Source organism: Sphaerodactylus townsendi, linkage group LG03 (genome assembly GCF_021028975.2).
Source record: "Sphaerodactylus townsendi isolate TG3544 linkage group LG03, MPM_Stown_v2.3, whole genome shotgun sequence".
Lineage (NCBI taxonomy): Eukaryota > Metazoa > Chordata > Lepidosauria > Squamata > Sphaerodactylidae > Sphaerodactylus > Sphaerodactylus townsendi.
The window spans coordinates 96,635,163-96,652,679 of NC_059427.1; the positions used below are offsets into that span (position 1 = coordinate 96,635,163).

At 43.7% G+C, this 17,517-nt stretch overlaps 1 protein-coding gene across 1 annotated transcript; it reads left to right on the forward strand.

Moving 5' to 3' along the window:
* Positions 1–4,434: 4,434 nt before the first annotated feature.
* Positions 4,435–16,552, forward strand: BOD1 (biorientation of chromosomes in cell division 1). Its single transcript, XM_048491559.1, has 4 exons — positions 4,435–4,769; positions 9,462–9,586; positions 13,604–13,803; positions 15,726–16,552. Exons 1-3 carry the CDS (start codon positions 4,578–4,580, stop codon positions 13,800–13,802), a joined length of 516 nt encoding a protein of 171 aa, XP_048347516.1. The 5' UTR covers positions 4,435–4,577; the 3' UTR covers position 13,803; positions 15,726–16,552.
* The last annotated feature ends 965 nt before the right edge of the window (positions 16,553–17,517 follow it).

Consider the following 17,517-nt stretch of genomic DNA (forward strand, 5'->3'; position numbering starts at 1 on the left):
AAGCCTGTAAAATTATTTTTTAGATTAAGATTTAGATTAAGGAACAAAGAGAAGTTAGGGAGAAGAACTGGTCTCAGCATTACCCATAGCTGAAGCCACTAATTCTATAAGCTACATTATGCTTACTCAGTTCCAGCAGTTTTTTGTAGCATTTTCTTCCGAAATTGCCTACACCAGGGGTCCCCAAACTTTTTAAACAGGGGGCCAGTTCACTGTCCCTCAGACTGTTGGAGGGCCGGACTAAAAAAAACTATGAACAAATTCCTATGCACAAATGATTGTAAAATGTTTGATTTCACCTTTCAGCCTTTCTGTCATGGTCTATGTTTAGAACAGTGACCAAAGTATGTCAAGTACAGGGTGGGCTCCAAATATTGTTGGGGAGGCTGTGGAATACCTTCCCCTGTAAAAAAAAGCAGATCTTTCCCAATGAAGCATTCCATCTAACCCAGGATCAGGTATCTTCCTGGGTCCTTCCTCCCTAGCAGCCAGCGAGCGATTCACCAGCCTGGCTGATGCCAATGGGAGTGAGGCAGAACAGAAAGCCTGAGAGCAACACATGGAGTAGCCGAGAGGGAAGGGCGGAGCAGGAGTTGCCACGTGTAAGGTTTCCAACTCTGGGACAGAAAATTCATGGAGATTTGGGGGTGCCATCATGTAATTGCAATCGACAGCTGTTGGGGCCGGTTCCTCCTCTCCCTCGAGCCCCCACTGCACATGAATGGAGCCATCGCCGCCATGGCTGGCGGGCCGGATAAATGCCTTCAGGGGGCCACATTTGGCCCCCGGGCCGTAGTTTGGGGACCCCTGGCCTACACCAACTACTAGTGGAATTTTGAGAAAAGTAACTAGGAATAACCACAAAATGGATGCCACCAAGGTGGGAGGCAGTTCTTCCTAAAGATGCAAAGACCTTTTGGGTTCTTCCAGATTCAGAACAACCAATGAGGTACAAGAAAGCTGGGCATGGCTCTTTGCTTTGTAACATTTAATGGCTCTTTGCTTTGTAACTTCCTTGTATGCATCTGAGGAAGTGAGCTCTGTATCAATGGCTCATGACATATGTTTCGTTAGTCTTCAGAATGCTCCTGATTTCCCATGTATCTTTGTCTTGGAAGCACATCAGCAAACACCATGTTGGAGATCACTGGTCTGTATTAAAATTATTGTGTGCACAGTAGGAAAATGAGAGTAGATTAAATTACAGGAAAATGTCATAAAGTGACTTTAGCACAACATTGAAGGAATGGAGCATTTCAGAAAGTCAAGACTGTTGATGTCTCTTACAATTCATAGGAAGGTGAACCTGAATTCGTAGGAGAAGATTAACATTGTATAGTGAGAACACCAACCAATAGATACTTACTATGCTTAATTTGTCACTTTTTTATCTTTAGGCCTTGTTTGTGTTGTAATGGCTTTTGGCCAAATGCAATAAAATTTATTACTACTATGCTCCCATTAGGAACTATTTGTATATAAAAACAAAACCTGACCTGGATGATCCACAGCAAAACTTAGGCAAGGTTATTTTATTTCTCTGCACAATCTACTTCCATTTTTGTTTCAGTCAATCATGACTGAAAAGATGCTGGTCTCTTTAGAAATCAATGCTGAAAAAATACCATAACAAAGATATTGAACTTACCCCTGAAACACACAAGGTGACAATAACTAATTGTTACTATACACAGAATGCAATTGTCCAACCAATAAGCTTGACAAGTCCTCAGTGAACCTATTTTCTTATTCCTCCAAGTCACTGGTCCCCACATTTCATCAACAACCTTCCGCATCATTCCATAATAAGACTCAAAATTGTTTGTTTCTAGTCAATGAATGTTAAACTGTCTTCAGTAATCAAATAATAATGTCTACTCTCTGTTTGGCCCCAAATAAATACTTTTAAGTAATGCCATTCAATCGAGACAAATATTATGCCAAATGTACATCCACTCTTCCAGTCTTGGTGTAACATTTTAACCATAAATACCCTGTTTTATGTATTAACAAGATGAGAAAAAGGGCTTCAAGCTGGTAGCAAGCTTATGCCTAACCACAGTTCTTGGAAACCATTTCAGATGATGATTCCAAACCTTGAAGTGGTATCCCTCAACCCGTGCGCCCCTCCCTTTTACTTGTGTTCAAGTTGCAGTCGACAAAGGTTTTCAGTTGCCTGCTAGCAGCCGTGGACTAGTGATCTCCCGTCCAAATACTGACCAGGGGCGGCCGTGTATAACTTCCAGGGTCTGAGGAGCTCGGGCTAGCCTGGTCTATCCAGCTCTTTCCCCACTTACCTTAAGCCCCGCGCTACTCGAGGAGAGTAGCGCGGGGTCCCTCGGCACTCCCCACTGAGAGGGGCGGCGACAGCACAGCCACCCCGACGCTGCTGCTGTCGCGCCCCTCAGCGCGAGGCATTCCTGGCACTCTTTGGGCCTTTCCCCACTTTCCCTGCTGCTGCCGTCGCTGCAGCTGTATGCTCTGAGCGCGCAAGGCATCCCATGGTGACTGCGTCTAAGGAATCACCATTTGACCCAGCGCTCAAAGCGCTGAACTTTTCTTTAGCGCCAGGGATGCCACGCTACTGGCAGGGAACGCAAAACGAGCAGCAGCGGCCGGGTGGCTACTCGCTGTTGCCGCCCTGATGTGGGAGATGCAGTGGGGGGACCCCGCGCTACTATCGCGGAGAGTAGCAAGTTGGCAGGCTTAAAGTAGAGGTGGAGTAAAGGAACTTCAAAGGGCTGCCTTTTGATGACCCAGCCGCTAGGGGGTTGTGGGATGCCCGGAGCGGCGCACCAGACTAGGATGCCGCCACACTGGGAATTGCGCGCAGCAACCCTCGGAAAAGGGTAAGTGGGGAAAGGGCCCCAGTCAGGACTCTGTATAGAATAGAATAGAATAGAATAGAATCTTTATTGGCCAAGTGTGATTGGACACACAAGGAATTTGTCTCCGGTGCATATGCTCTCAGTGTACATAAAAGAAAATACATTTGTCAAGAATCATAAGGTACAGCACTTAATGATTGTCATATAGGTCTAGTAAGCAATCAGGAAACAATCAATAGTAATAAAAACATAAAATGTAAAATCATAAAATAAAATGAAATGTCAGCACAGGCTATAGTCATACAGTCATAATTGGGAGGAGATGGGTAATAGGAATGATGACAAAAGTAGTGCAGTAATTATATAATAAATATATAATAAATAGTTTGACATTATCGAGTGATGGCATTCGGGAAAAAACTGTTCTTATGTCTAGTTGTCTTGGTGTGCAGTGCTCTGTAGCGACGTTTAGAGGGTAAGAGTTGAAACAGTTTATGTCCACGATGCGAGGGGTCAGTAAATATTTTCACAGCCCTTTTTTTAATCTGTGTAGTATACAGGTCCCTAATGGAAGGCAGGTTAGCAGCAATTGTTTTTTTCTGTAGTTCTGATTTATTCTCTGAAGTCTAGTTGATCTTGTTGGAGCATAGGAACCAAACCACATAGTTATAGAGGTGCAGATGACAGACTCAATGATTCCTCTGTAGAACTGTATCAGCAGCTCCTTGGGCAGTTTGAGCTTCCTGAGTTGGCGCAGAAAGAACATTCTTTGTTGTGCTTTTTTAATGACATTTTTGATATTAGGTGTCCATTTTAGGTCATGAGATATGATGGAGCCTAGAAATTTAAAGGTCTCTACTGTTGATACTGTGTTGTCTAGTATTGTGAGAGGAGGTAGGATGGGAGGGTTTCTCCTGAAATCTACCACCATTTCTACGGTTTTAAGTGTGTTCAGTTCTAGATTGTTCCAGTGGCACCACGAGGCTGGATAGTACTCTAATATAAATACTATAATACTCTAATATAAAAATAATACGAAATGTAAACTATGTCGTTTCTTCGGCTGTGCTTTTCCCCTCCTACAAAGAGCAGATCACTCAAATCACAACCCTAAATAAACGCGCATGTACCCTGCTAGGCATGTTTTACTCGCAAGTAAGTCATCTGATTTCGTTCCCAAGTAAACGCGCGTAGGATTATAGGCCTCCCTTGGAGAAACACGGGGGGGGGGGGGAGTTCTTTCAAATTAAGCATGGCTACGATCCAGCTGCAAGTACATTGGCCAGAAATCGTGGAAATGAAGAAGACGGGGTGGGGTGGGTCCTGTTCTTTCCACTATAAGTGGCATGAGAAACAGCCCTCGCCGGCAAGCTTTCATGTTACGTCATTCCTCCCACTGCATCGTCAGAATCGCGCGCGGGCTTGATGTATTACGCGAGAGGATAAGAGACGCCTACAAATTCCAGAGGGCTGTGCCGCCGCGGCGGGTTTTTCGCCGTTTTTCCTGTCCCCGTAAGGCATCTTGGGACTTGGAGTTTTCTTGACAGTTCTGTGGAGGCCTTGCTTTCCCGGCATGCAAAGAAAAGGCGTGACGCAGAATACGGCGCGTCATCCTGAGCGACCGCCACAGCACCACCGCTTCCGACAACTACGGGTCCTCTGCGGCCGCCGCCTTTGCGTCCCTCTCGCACTCCTGTGGCAGCAACGCGGTGGCCCCTCGGGAGGCCCTGCGAGGGCCCGGGCAGGGGGATGGCAGAGCCGGGCGGGGTGTCTTCCGGCACGGGTGGAGCCGGCGGGAGTTCCGGGGGGTCTGCGGTTAAGGACCCTGCCTCGCTGCCCCCCGGCGACGCTCAGCTGATCGCACTGATAGTTGGGCAGCTCAAGAGCCGCGGCCTCTTCGACGCCTTTCGCAGGGACTGCTTGGCCGATGTCGACACCAAGGTGGAGTTTTCCCCCCCTTTCCTCCTGCAGCCCCCCCCCCCCCCGCCGCCCCGGAGAGCGTTTAACGGCTTTGTTTTCAAAATTACTTGTTTCGAACTTCCCCGAATGCCCGCATATGCACACAGCACTCTTCGAGGGGATGGCTTGGTTGTGAGTTACACGTATTCGCCAGGTCTCTATACCGCTTGTTAACCATTAAATCCTCGAAGTGGCTGGCAACACTTAAAATATTACCTTAACTGACGCTCTCTCCTCATTGAATGCTGGGCAGTTCTTGATAGAATTATTGCAGTCTAAGCTCACTGAAATCAATAGACTTAGTCAGGGGTGTAACAAGGCAGCCCTGGGCAAACTGTAGCCCTGGGCAAAACCCAGTTGGATGCGCCCCCCCCCCCCCAATGGGCGGCCACTCCACCACGACCAATTTTTTTTTTGCACCAGGACATTGCTGCCTGCAGGGGGTGCATTTTTAGACCTATCAGCACCAAAATTTTAGCATATCATCAGGTGACTGTCCTTATGCTACTCCCTAAGTTTGGTGAGGTTTGGTTCAAAGAGTCCAAAGTTATGGACTCCCAAAGGGGGTGCCCCATCTCCCAATGTTTCCAATGGGAGCTAATAGGAGATGGGGGCTACAGTTTTGAGAGTCCATAACTTTGGCCCCCCTGAACCAAACTGCACCAAACCTGGGGGTATCATTAGGGCAGTCTCCTGATGAGATCATGAAAGTTTTGAGAACTGTGCATTCAGAAATGCACCCCCCTCAGCCTGCAACCCCCATTCACAGCAATACGGAAAACTCAATGCAGAACAAAGATTCTTGGGCAAATTTCTGGGATGTTCCTGAAGGGGGCGCATTTTTGGATGTATCATCACCAAAATTTCAGGGTAACATCTGGAAACTGTCCTGATGGGACCCCCCCATGTTTGGTGCAGTTTGGTTTAGGGGGTCCAAAGTTATGGACCCTCAAAGGGGGTACCCCATCCCACATTCTTTGCTAAGGAGAAGGGGGATACCCTTTTGAGGGTCCATAACTTTGGACCCTTCTGAGACTCAAACTGCGGCACCAAACCTTGGGGGTGCCATCATGACAGTCTCCCAGATGATACCCTGAAATTCTGGCTGGATAGATGTAACGTCCAAGAATGCCCTCCTGCAAGAACATCCCAAAATTTTGCCTAAGAATACTGGTATCCTGCATTGAGTTTTCTGCATTGCTGTCAATGGGGGTGTGCAGGCTGGGGTGGGGGCACGTTGTTCTGAATGCACAGTCTCAAAAGCTTTCAGGGAGCCCATCAGGAGACTGCCCTAATGATACCCTAAGTTCAATGGTGCAGTTTGGGTTGGGGAGACAAAAATTATGGACCCTCAAAACTGTAGCCCTCATCTCCTATTAGCTCCCATTGGAAACCATGGGGGATGGGGCACCCCCTTTGGGAGTCCATAACTTTGGACTCCCTCAACCAAACCTCACCAAACCTGGGGGTTAGCATAAGGACAGTCTCCAGATGATATGCTGAAATTTTGGTGCCGCTAGCCTAAAAACTGCGCCCCCTGCAGGCCAAAAATGGAAAACCACTAAAATACCCTAAAACGAACCCAGCATTTTTATGCCCCCCACAAGATGATGCCCTGGGCAGCTGCCCACCTTGCCCAATGGGCATTACGCCAGTGGACTTAGTCTGAAATAGCTATATACGTATCCTCTGCCTTTCTTCTCTCCTCCTCCCATAAACTGGAAAGAACCAGGGCGTAGCTCATGTTCACCTTTGTGTAAGACGCTTTTGGAAAATGGCAGGGGCTTTTGTTTCTTTTTTTAAAAAAAATGGGTTCAAAATAGTGATAGGGATGGAAAGTGCTGTCAGGTAGCAGTTGACCTTTGGCATCCCTGTAGAGTTTTCAAGGCAAGAGGTGGTTTGTCATTGCCTACCTCTTCCTAGCACTCCTGGATTTCTTTGGTGGTCTCCCATCTTAAATATTGACAAGCGCCTGCCCTGCTTAGCTTCCAAGAACAGATGAGATCACGATAGCCTGGGTGATCCATGGCAGGGCTGGTTTTCTAAATAGTTTTAGGAAATACCTGTTGAAAGTACTATAATTTTTTAATACTTCAGCCTGGTTTGAGTCCCATGTCCTTTTTTCAGTTTTTTTCATTAAGCTGTTGAATCAGCCTTTAGTGTTTCTGAAAATATAGAATAACTGACTTTACAGTACTAAAAGAATGCACAAGAGTCAAATAAATATGTAATGGTGCAAGATTTCAAGAGCTGAAGACCACTTCATTAGATATATGTTGGAAATGTTTGGCAGGAATGTATATACCAGCGGTTCTCAACCTGTGGGTCACGCCCCCTTTGGGGGTCAAACGACCCTTTCACAGGGGTCACCTAAGACTCTGCATCAGTGTTCTCCATCTGTAAAATTGATAAATGTTAGGGTTGGGGGGTCATCACAACATGAGGAACTGTATTAAAGGGTCGTGGCATTAGGAAAGGTGAGAACCACTGGTATATACATACAAAAGAAGGAGAGCGAGTATTATTACAGGCTAGAAGGTGCAACATTCTAAAAGTTTTGTTATGTTGTAGACCCAGATTAAATTAGAATAGGTCAAAAGAATAAATGGTTTAGTCAATGTAGATCATTCCCAACTAGTGATGTACTAGGTAAGAAAGGTAAAGAGTGTGCACATCTGAACTCTGTTGATATTTTTTGTTGAACTGTCTGGGGAGATTTTTTTTTATTCATTTGTCAATCAATCAACATTTATTACGATCAAGAGATCAGTCAATAACAATGTTACGACACAATTTACATACAGATGTGAAATTACAGAGAGTAAAATGTATAGTCTTATTGTGCTATAATGAATTATACTTAACGGTTATTAAAAAGTTTGGAATATCTGCATCCTTATGTACAGAGTCTCTTCACAGAATTTGGCCACTTAGGAAGTGGTCTAATTGGAACAGTTTGCAAGGGGTAGATATGTGTAGAATTTTTCAGATCTTTCTAGAAACTTGGATAGTGTGGGTGAGATGTGTCTAATGAATACCCTTATAAAATGGGCAATAGTAAATGTTCCACTGTTTTGACTACATTTAGTTGGCAAGAACTCAGATGTTGGGAATAGCAGATATGCAAGTATCTCCATTTTACTAGCAGTGAGGGCAGGCAATTAAAATAGGCTAGGTTGAAAGCTCTATGGTATTTGGGAAATTCTAAAGGGTCAAGATAGTTTGTCAGCACAAAAAAAGTCTACTGCTACTGGATAGAGATGGGTCCGTGCTCTGTCTGCATTCCAGATTCATTGCCTAACCATTTCTTTGACTCCCAAAATGGCATATTGCTAAGGGAGAGAAGCAAAGAAGTTGTGTTTTATTCTCAACCACGTACACTCAACCTGAGCAGTAGCTGTCTAAGAGAATTAAGGGGGTTAATCCAGATGGGTTAAAGTTGAGCTTGAGCCAAAGACATAGCTTTATACCAACAATGACCTTCAAGTGACAGTTTTTTTCTAAGTGCCCCAGTTCTATTCTAAGAATTGCATTTGATGCAATGAGAAGCCCAAATACTCATCTTCTGCTTCCAAGGGACAGAAATCTTCATATAAACAGGTCTGTGTGCTGTTCAGGTGTTGAGGTGTCACTTTACCTTGGAAAATATTAATTAGCTAAGGAGTGTGTGATCCTCTTTTGAGGAGAAAAAAGCTGAGAACAGCTGATGCCAGTTGTAGGGCATTCTCAGTAATCTGGGCCTTCTGAGCCATTGACAAACCTGTAGATTGAAACACTGCACCACAGAATTTATTGGTAACATTGTGTCTTGAATTTTGCCCTGATCTGCAGTTTTAAAGTTATGTTAAAATATGGGGGAAGGACAGAACAGTGGAAAACGAGGTGGTAATTTCTCTAAGGCATTAACTCTTCAGACTGTTGACAGAGCACATTTATCTAACCATTTGGTTTTGTTAAAAAAAAAAAGTTCCTTTTTCCCATCAGAAAAAGATGGCAACCACATGTCAAGAGCCCCACATTCCTCCACCTTCTGCTTCTTCAGTCGACATTTTGCTGCCTGTGCTTTGGCTCTGCTTGGTCAGATCTGCGTAGGAAGCTTCCCCTTGCTGATGTTTCTGCTTGAGTGTATTTTACAAAGAATATGCTGTAGTTTGGTTTGAGTTCAGCTATTATAAAGTAAGTGTTCAACTGTTATGGTTGAAGTTTACTTGGAAAGACCAAAGTAAATCTAATGGCATATTAGAATCTGACATAAGATCACAAAAGAACAACTATTTCAGCATCTTGTTTCCCTATAATAACTAAACAGATCCTGAGCACAGATACCAAAGCCATCTTCTGCTTCTGGCCCTCTCTTCTGCCTCTGAATATGGAGGTTCCATTCAGCCATTATGGTCAATAGTTGCTGATGGACTTTTTTTCTATGAATTTATCTAATCCCCTTTTAATATAATGGAAGCACCATGTCCTGTGGTAGTGATTATGTGGTATGAAGAACTATTTTATTTACTCTGTACTGAAATTGCTGCCCACTGTTGAGCCATAAGCTTCACCAAATGCGAGTACGTTTGCAAGCAGGCTAAACTGTGAAAAGTTAGTGATAGAATACAAAACCTCACTTCAAAAAGGGATTGAGCCTCTTTGAGCATGTATTAATGAGACTGTTTTGTTTAGCCAGCCTATCAGAATTTGAGACAGAAAGTGGACAATTTTGTATCTACTCATCTGGATAAGCAGGAATGGAATCCAACCATGAACAAAAACCAGTTGCGGAATGGTCTGAGGCAGAGTGTAACTCAGTAAGTAAAATGTGTTTGTTTTTTTAATAATCATTCAGGTGAAATCATTTGTGGGTGAAAAGTTTATTTTATAACAATGTCTCTTTAATGTTGATGGACTTTATGGAGGTAAGGTTACTCTTGGATTGTGGTTCTTGATCATTTTAGGTGTTCGTCCTAAACAGAGTTATATCCTTTTAAGCCCATTGACTAATGGTATTTGAAGAATGTAACACCTTCTTAGAATTTCACTGTAAGAACTTGATATCCTCTTATTAATCATTGTCATGTTTTCCCCCAAAATGGAATTTGTACAACCTTGATGGACAGGTTCAAGCATCCATCAAATTCCAGAAGAAAGGGACTCTTATTAACTTGCTGTATTTTAGGAATGTTTTATTTCATTTTTATTGGGAGGAGCATCAATTTGAAGAGTCTAGATGGCTTTATTTTATTTTTGTCCAGCAGAGAGCAGTGGAAACACACGAGTTTTTGTATGATTTCTGGAGCGGGAGGTACAGCAAATCCATTAGGTTCAATGTGGCATGAGGGGTTTTGGCTGACCTCAGTTGTTTTATCTATATACTAATACCAGTGGTATTTTAAATGCCTTCATTTTCTGTAAGCTATTTACTGGTATATACACTGTTGTCTCCAAGAGAAGAGAGAGTAACATATGTTGCTTTCTGAAGACAGTAGGGAAATAATAGATTCCAGTGTGCAAATAGTTGTAAAAGGCTCACTGAAATAAGCCAAAAACACAATTTGAAAGGTTACTGTCAATATCATACTGCTATCTAGAGAGCTGGAGTCTGAAACTGATATTCATGGGTTTAAAAAAACTTGTAGCAATGTGCTGAGAATGAGGGGCGGGTGGGATTTAGAAGGCTGTAAATTTTAGCTGTTTAATTGGTACCAGTACAGTTCTTCATCCCCTCATTCTTCCCCTATAACTTCAGAGTAACTAACTTTGGTGCCAGATGGACTGGCACAGACAGTATCTGCTTTCTGCCGTGAACTTTACCGGGAGACTTGAGCCAATCTCCCTTAGCTCAATTTACTTAACAGAGCTGTCATGAGAGCAAAGGAGGAGAGGAGAAAGATGCATATTACTGCAAGCTACTTGGAGGAAAGTTGGTAGTAAATATGCAAGATATTTTAAAGGACCTTCAGTGTGGAGTAGTTGGCAAAAGTTGCAAAAACTATTTGTAGCAATATATCTAATTGTCAACATTGCCTCATCTGTGGATACTTAAATCCAGACATTGGGGCCATGAACACACAAGAGAGAACATCATGTAAACATGAGAAAAACCTAAATCTTTAAAACATGCACACACTAGGACAGTGGTGGCGAACCTTTGGCCATACTGGAAGGGGCTGATGGAAATTGTAGTCCATAACATCTGGAATGCCAAAGGTTCGCCACCACGGCACTAGAACATTAAAAGCCCCCAACATAATTGGAGCAGGTCTAAGAAAGGAGATCATTGTAGGGGTTGATAGGAAACCACAATATTGTCTATTTTCAAACCTGGTTTATGTTAGTAAAAGGCAGGGAGACAGCTGTCTGGGGGTTATTTTGGCCTCCCAGTCTATACCTGCTCCCTTCCTTGCTGCTCCGGAGGGATAACCCATTGGAGCCAGGCCCAGCAACAGACCCAGGGCAACTTAATACCATGCAATTTATGTGACTCTTCCAGATGTGGCCATGGCTACCAGAAGACTTGTTGCCATACAAGTCATCTGGGCCCAGCCGCAGATTCAGCACAACTTGTGCAGCTTGATAGGGTGTGGACGTGTCTACCTCACAGTTCACTTAAGCAACTTGCAACTGCATGACTTTTGCAGCTTGACCAGTGCATGACTTTTGCAGCTTAGCTGGGATCAAAGGAAGAAAATCTGAGAGCCAGTGTAGTGATTAGAGACTCTGACCAAGATGTGGGAGCCTGAGGTTTGTATCTCATCTCTGCTTTGGAGCCTGGGTGGGTGGCCTTGGGCCAGTCACACTTTCAGCCTTATTTATGTCATTGGGATATTGTATCGGTGAAGTTGAGGGGGAATGAAGCGAGTTACTTTGGAACCTCATTGGGGATATCATTCCAGAAGCTTTCAGCAATAGTCCTGAAAACCTGTTTCCCAGGGATACTCTTATGGGTTTCTGTGGCCTTTCCATATGAAAAAGGTATAGATGGCATCTATGCTCACTGGCTATGAACATGCTAGTTTATTGTCCTTTAGTCAGTTGAGTGATTCCATCCGTAGAGGGCATAGATTAAGTCTAAGCATTTTCTTGTTTGTAAAACATTGGGTACGAAAAAACCAGTTAAAACATCCTTCAGTGCATCTGTCCTTCAGACACATTCTCCTGGTAATGTCCCAGTTCTGTTATTTTTCATTATGAAGTAGACATCACAAAACAAACCCAGTGCAGGAGACAGAAGTTTGCTTCTCCATGACCTTCATGTGCATGTAAGGTGTGTGGGCCACAAACCAAAGTCAACTTGGGCTGCTGCGTGGTCCTTTAACTGTGGCAAGTGGCTTTATTGCAGAGCGTCTGTGTGGGATGCAGGAACCCTACATACATGTAGTCTTCCTGGCTCACTTTTCTTACAGGCTCATACGTTTTTAGTTTGATTTCTTTTCTTATTATTTAATACCCCACCCTGCCCCAGCCAAAGCTTGCATTATTGTGGTCCTCTTCTCATATTCAGTCTGTACCAGACACTTGGTGCTAGATCTTATCTTACACAAATGGAGTCGCACTTGCTTAAATGAACTTTCCTCCTTTCAGTCCCTTCCCACTTTGCAACCTGCTATGGCCCCTTGAAATTTTACCTGGTGGAACAATGTATAGGGCAAAGTGGCAATCAGCAGTAAGAAGTTAAAAGAAACACCACACAGATCTGGCCTTGTGGAATTGTCTTCCAACAGTGGAATGTAAAGCAAAGACCTGCTTCATTATGAGGGGAGGCTACCATACAGTTACTTCTGTTTTGTTTTGCTTTTGTAAACAGTAGAGATGCATAGTCATATCCACACCACTTCTGTCATTGTTGAAAGTGCATTCTCCATGCTGGCACTATTACAGTGCTCACTTGCATTGTAGGCAGCTGATGATTCAGAATTTGGCTCAGCCTGCTAATTGCAGGGGCTGCATGTGCATCAAAAGACATCTGATGAAGGTTTGGTCTTTGCATTTGTGGCAGATTAGAAACATTCCCCCCCCCCCCCCCCCCCCCCAAAAAAAAACCAAGAATTTGAACATGATGCCTACATGGCCTTAAAGCAATGCGTGCTGTCAGTCTTCTCTGCAGTTGGGGTCAGACTAGGCTTGCAGCTGCTTTCCTAAATGCTGGGGAATGTCTGTTTTGCCTCCCCTGGTAAGTTAGAGACATGACTTAACCCCACTAGACTGCCCATTCCCTCTCGTTATGTGAACCAGCCCTTGCAGTAAGAAGTCCCTTCTTGGCTTGTGCCATGCTGTTCCCAAAAAAGCTCTTTGTCTTGTGCTGCATGTGTTTGTTTTTGTTTGTCTTGTAAAAAGTGCCCGTGTGTCTAGACTGGCAGATGGAAGGAGCAGGTGATGGTGGCAGGTCCTGGGGTGAAGGTAGCCTTCATGTCTCTTTGCTATAAATGCACTAGCCAAGAAGATCGCCTCCCTGCCTCCGCCAGCTATCTTTTCCAAGATGTGTTCCCTACTCCCCAGCCCCAGTCTGTGCCAAGACATGTTTCTGGCTCCTTGCTGCTTTTGTGTGCCTGAAATGACTCCCATCCAATGTCCCTTTTAAGAGATTCTGTGACCAGATGTCTGCTGTCAGGTTCTGTAAAGACCCTGGGAGGTGGCAGGTTCAAACCCTGCTAGTTTGCTTTGCTGAGGGTGGAATAACTCTCCCGTGGAGGACCTACCAAGAGAGCAGTAGTTCACACCATGTGAATGCTAATTGCAACTGACTTGACAACTCAGGAGAGCTCCCTGTGAGGGTAGGAGCAACGTTTTTTTGGAGGAGCTGAATGACTCCTTTGTCTTTGCCCCAGGTCAGGGATGCTGGAAGCTGGAGTGGACAGAATTATTTCTCAGGTGGTAGATCCAAAACTAAACCACATCTTCAGGCCACAAATAGAGAAGGCAATTCATGAGTTCCTGGCTGCACAGAAGAAAGAAGAATCGGTGCCAGCTCCTCCCCCAGAGCCTGAGAATCAGGATCCTCCTGCTCCATCGCAAGATGCCTCATAAGGTCTGCTATTGCCAGCTCCCTTCTCTTTCCTCTTGTGTTATTATGTGTGGAGGCTTGTTGGCAACATTTACATGCCCTTGTTACTCTTTGTGTCATTAGGCACACAAATAATGTAAATTAGCCTAGCCAGAAGGCCAGAACATGGTATTCAGTGCTGAACTAGCACCAAAATTGCATCCAGGAGAAAGAACCAATTGTGGCCTTGGAGTTTGCAGATCTCCTTAATGGAATACCTCTGCCACTAGAAGGCTGGTTGTGTGCCACTAAGCTTTCTTTATCAGCAGCAGCAAGACTTTTAATAGGCTAGATCGGGGTCAACAGTCTTTTATAAGAGCCAGAGTTTGTCAAAATTCCCAAGTGACCAATAAAGATCCAGTATAAGAAACCCTATTTGCATAAATGAAACTAAACTTTTAACAATAGTAATAATTCACATGGGTTCACATATTTATTTCAAAAGGTTTCCACAGCTTCAACACAGCTGTTCAACCCTTTCATTTCTCATTCTGTTAAACATATCTAAGAAGCCCTTTTGTGCTGTCAAGTCACATTTCTAACTTCTGGTGAGGTTTTCAAGACAGGAGTTATTCACAACTGATTTGCCATTGGTTGCCTCCAGATTACAATCCTGGTATCCCTTAGAAGTCTCCCATCAAATGGTTGCCAGGCTGACCCAGCTTAGCTTTTGTGATCTGATGAGATCAGGTTGGCCTGGACTATCTAGGTCAGGGCAAGAAGCCCTTTAATCTCATAAAAATCTTTGCTTGTCATTCCCTGGCAATTTAGCATGCCACCTATCTCTCAGAAATACCTTAACTTAAAAATTTCATTTCCTTGGTTATGTGCTGAGACGCATTTGACTCCGGAGCCGTAGGCTGCAGACCCCAAGGCAAGGGCACTAATATGATTGATGAGTGAGTGGTGAAGGGAAAGATACATAATTAATTTACAGAGAAATGCTGTTCCAGTTGAGATAGAATGAAATTCTATTGACATATCCTATGAAATTCAAGACAGTGGGCTTCTCCTTAGGAATACACGTCATGTTGTCTCTGGTTTGCCGATTATCAATGAACAGACCAACAGGCTTCAGCACCACTCAGATGTCTTTTCTAATGTTTCAGTAAAGCAGATAACATGATGATTTTTGTGCCACTGGAGAGATAAATGTTGACCTTTTGTGTGAGGGATCCAGTAGGGGTGAGAGAAAGGAGGGGCATATTTCTGCTGTCACACTTGCAAACCACACTGCAAGGTCAAGGAGAGCACAGTCCCTCCCCCTACCCCCCACCTCCATGGGAGAATTGCCTCACAAGCTGATGATGAGAATAGGGAAGGTCCTTGTCCTTCTGTAGCTCAGGAAAAAGGGAAGGAGATCCCTGATATTATGTTTTTATGTTGAAGGTGTTCCAAAGCAGCAAGACAGACTGTTTCATAGTCCATTGAAAGCTCCAAGAAATGGGGGCCATAGTTACTGGCTGGCCATCAGAGGTAGATCCTGTGGAACTTTTCCACTGGCAGAATTAGCAGAACTTTTCCACTCTTGTACTAGCAGAGGGCTGCTTTGCTGGAGGAAAGGCCTGCTGTTAGAGAAATGTGCCACAGAGTCCAGTCCATACATTATGTGCTTTTTTAGATAACAGTCTTACAAGTCTGTTGCACAACTGTGGTCTGCAGTCCCTGCATAGCAGAGCATAAGATTAAGTTGTAATTCGGGCAAGTTTAAATTGGGTTCAAGGCTTTTAATTTTTGGCCCTAACCGTAATCATATGGCCCTAGTGTTTTTTCTGTTTTAATTGAAAACTTTGTACAAATGTTGACTTTCAAGGGGTAACTATATTGAAATGGGTATAGGTAATTCTATGACTGGCCAACAGCTATGTTAAATTGTGTAATCTGATATTTTTCCTTTCTTTTTGCAGTGCATTTCCGGTATTTCTTGGCTGCGATTGCAAAACCCAGGCTGAATCTGATTGGCAGTGTGGTATATACCTGCCTGTTGCAGGACTGCAGCTTGTTTGCTAATATCAACCATGACTTGGGGGAAGGATTGGCAGAAGTCACATGTGGTTTCTACATGGTTTGGAAGGATAGACTAAATGTGGAAGTATTGATCTGGGCAGAAGTAGCATCTGTCTTTGCTAATTATGTGTTGGGTGTTTGCCTCTCTTGAAGGAACCACTAGGGGGGAGAGGGTTCTGGTGTGATATTGGTGAAACTGGTGGTAGGAGTATAGCGGTAGGAAGAAGGGCATTTTGGGGTGCTTGGTATCCTGGGAGGCTGCTGTCTGCTAGAAAGCCTTCTGGGAAGGGGTCTGGATAAAAGACCATTCAGCATACAAGCATGAGGCTGATCACTTCTCAGCAAAAGATCATTGAGCACTATGTGGTAGGTCAACTTTATTAATTCACAGTGCCTGTCCATGTTTGTTACAACTGGAAGTAGTATTCATTGCTGGTTTTCTAGGAATACTCAGATACAAGTTTTGCAGATTTCTGAGAATGGGGTCTGACTTACGTCACAGCCCAACTGATTTCCCAGACTCATTAGGGAAGTCTGACAAAGTGGGTGTGGTACAAGAGGTTTTTCTGTAGGCCTTACAACCAAGGGAAGTTCTCTTGACCATGAGATTCTTCAGGTGCCTGTTAGACTCTGCTTAGAGAGTCACACAAGCTCTCAAGTTGACACTTGTGTTCAAGTATTTGGTTAGCAAAAATCCAGAACTTTTATAATAAAATGTTTGAAAGACCTTAGTTGTGTGAGGACTTTTCTGTTGATATAATGTCATTTTATAACTGTGGCTGGTTTTAAAGGAAATGGGCGTGCCACATCATCTGATTGCTTTCATGTGCAACCTGCACTCTGGGCAAGAGGCTACTGATAATTCAGAGACCTTTATTAGGCATATGCAAGGGACAGAATCGAAAAGCAAATCCAGTAAAAAACAACAGTAAAGGTAATGTGAGCAGAAGCCAAGGATACCTAGTTCAAAACACACAGTAAAAAACTGGTTTCAATTATTTCAGCCTTAGGATTGTTGAGCAAAAAAGTAATCTTTGCATTGATGGAAAGATCCGAGAACCCAACTGAGGTTAAGGCAGAGAAGTCAGGCCTAAAGCTGTTGTACTTCGGGCAGAAGATCAAGATATGATCACAGGAGTTAATATAAGAAGGGCAGAAAGAGCAGTGTCTCTCATGCTGAAAGATGTTTGAAAACCGGCCTTGAAGTAGTGACAATGGAAAGAAATTGCATCTTGCTCTTGAAAATGCCCCTCTGAGTTTATAATTAAGGAGTTGGTTCAGATAATGGGCAACACAGAGCTTTCGGGGAATAATCCCAAAGTGCAGGGGTGAACAGGAACTCTGAGCCTTGCTGAGAAGATAATGATATTCCTGCTCAAATAATTTGTTTTTAAATTGAAGATAAATCTCATTGGCAGTGAGCATGAGCGAGGAATCCTAGAAAAGGCTCAGTGGGGAGATCTTAAAGAGGCTACTGTTAGGACAGAATATAGAAAAACAGAATGACATGCTTTAACATTCCTTATGTGCTACCCCTTCAGGCCATAAGATACCAAATGGATATAAGAGAAATTGCACTTCATAATCCCAGCAAAACACATGGCCAGAGGTTCCAGGTGGGCATGAGAGGGACTCTATCATTGATAAATGAGAAGACTGTTGTTGAAAAACAGATGCCAAGTCATGGTGAAG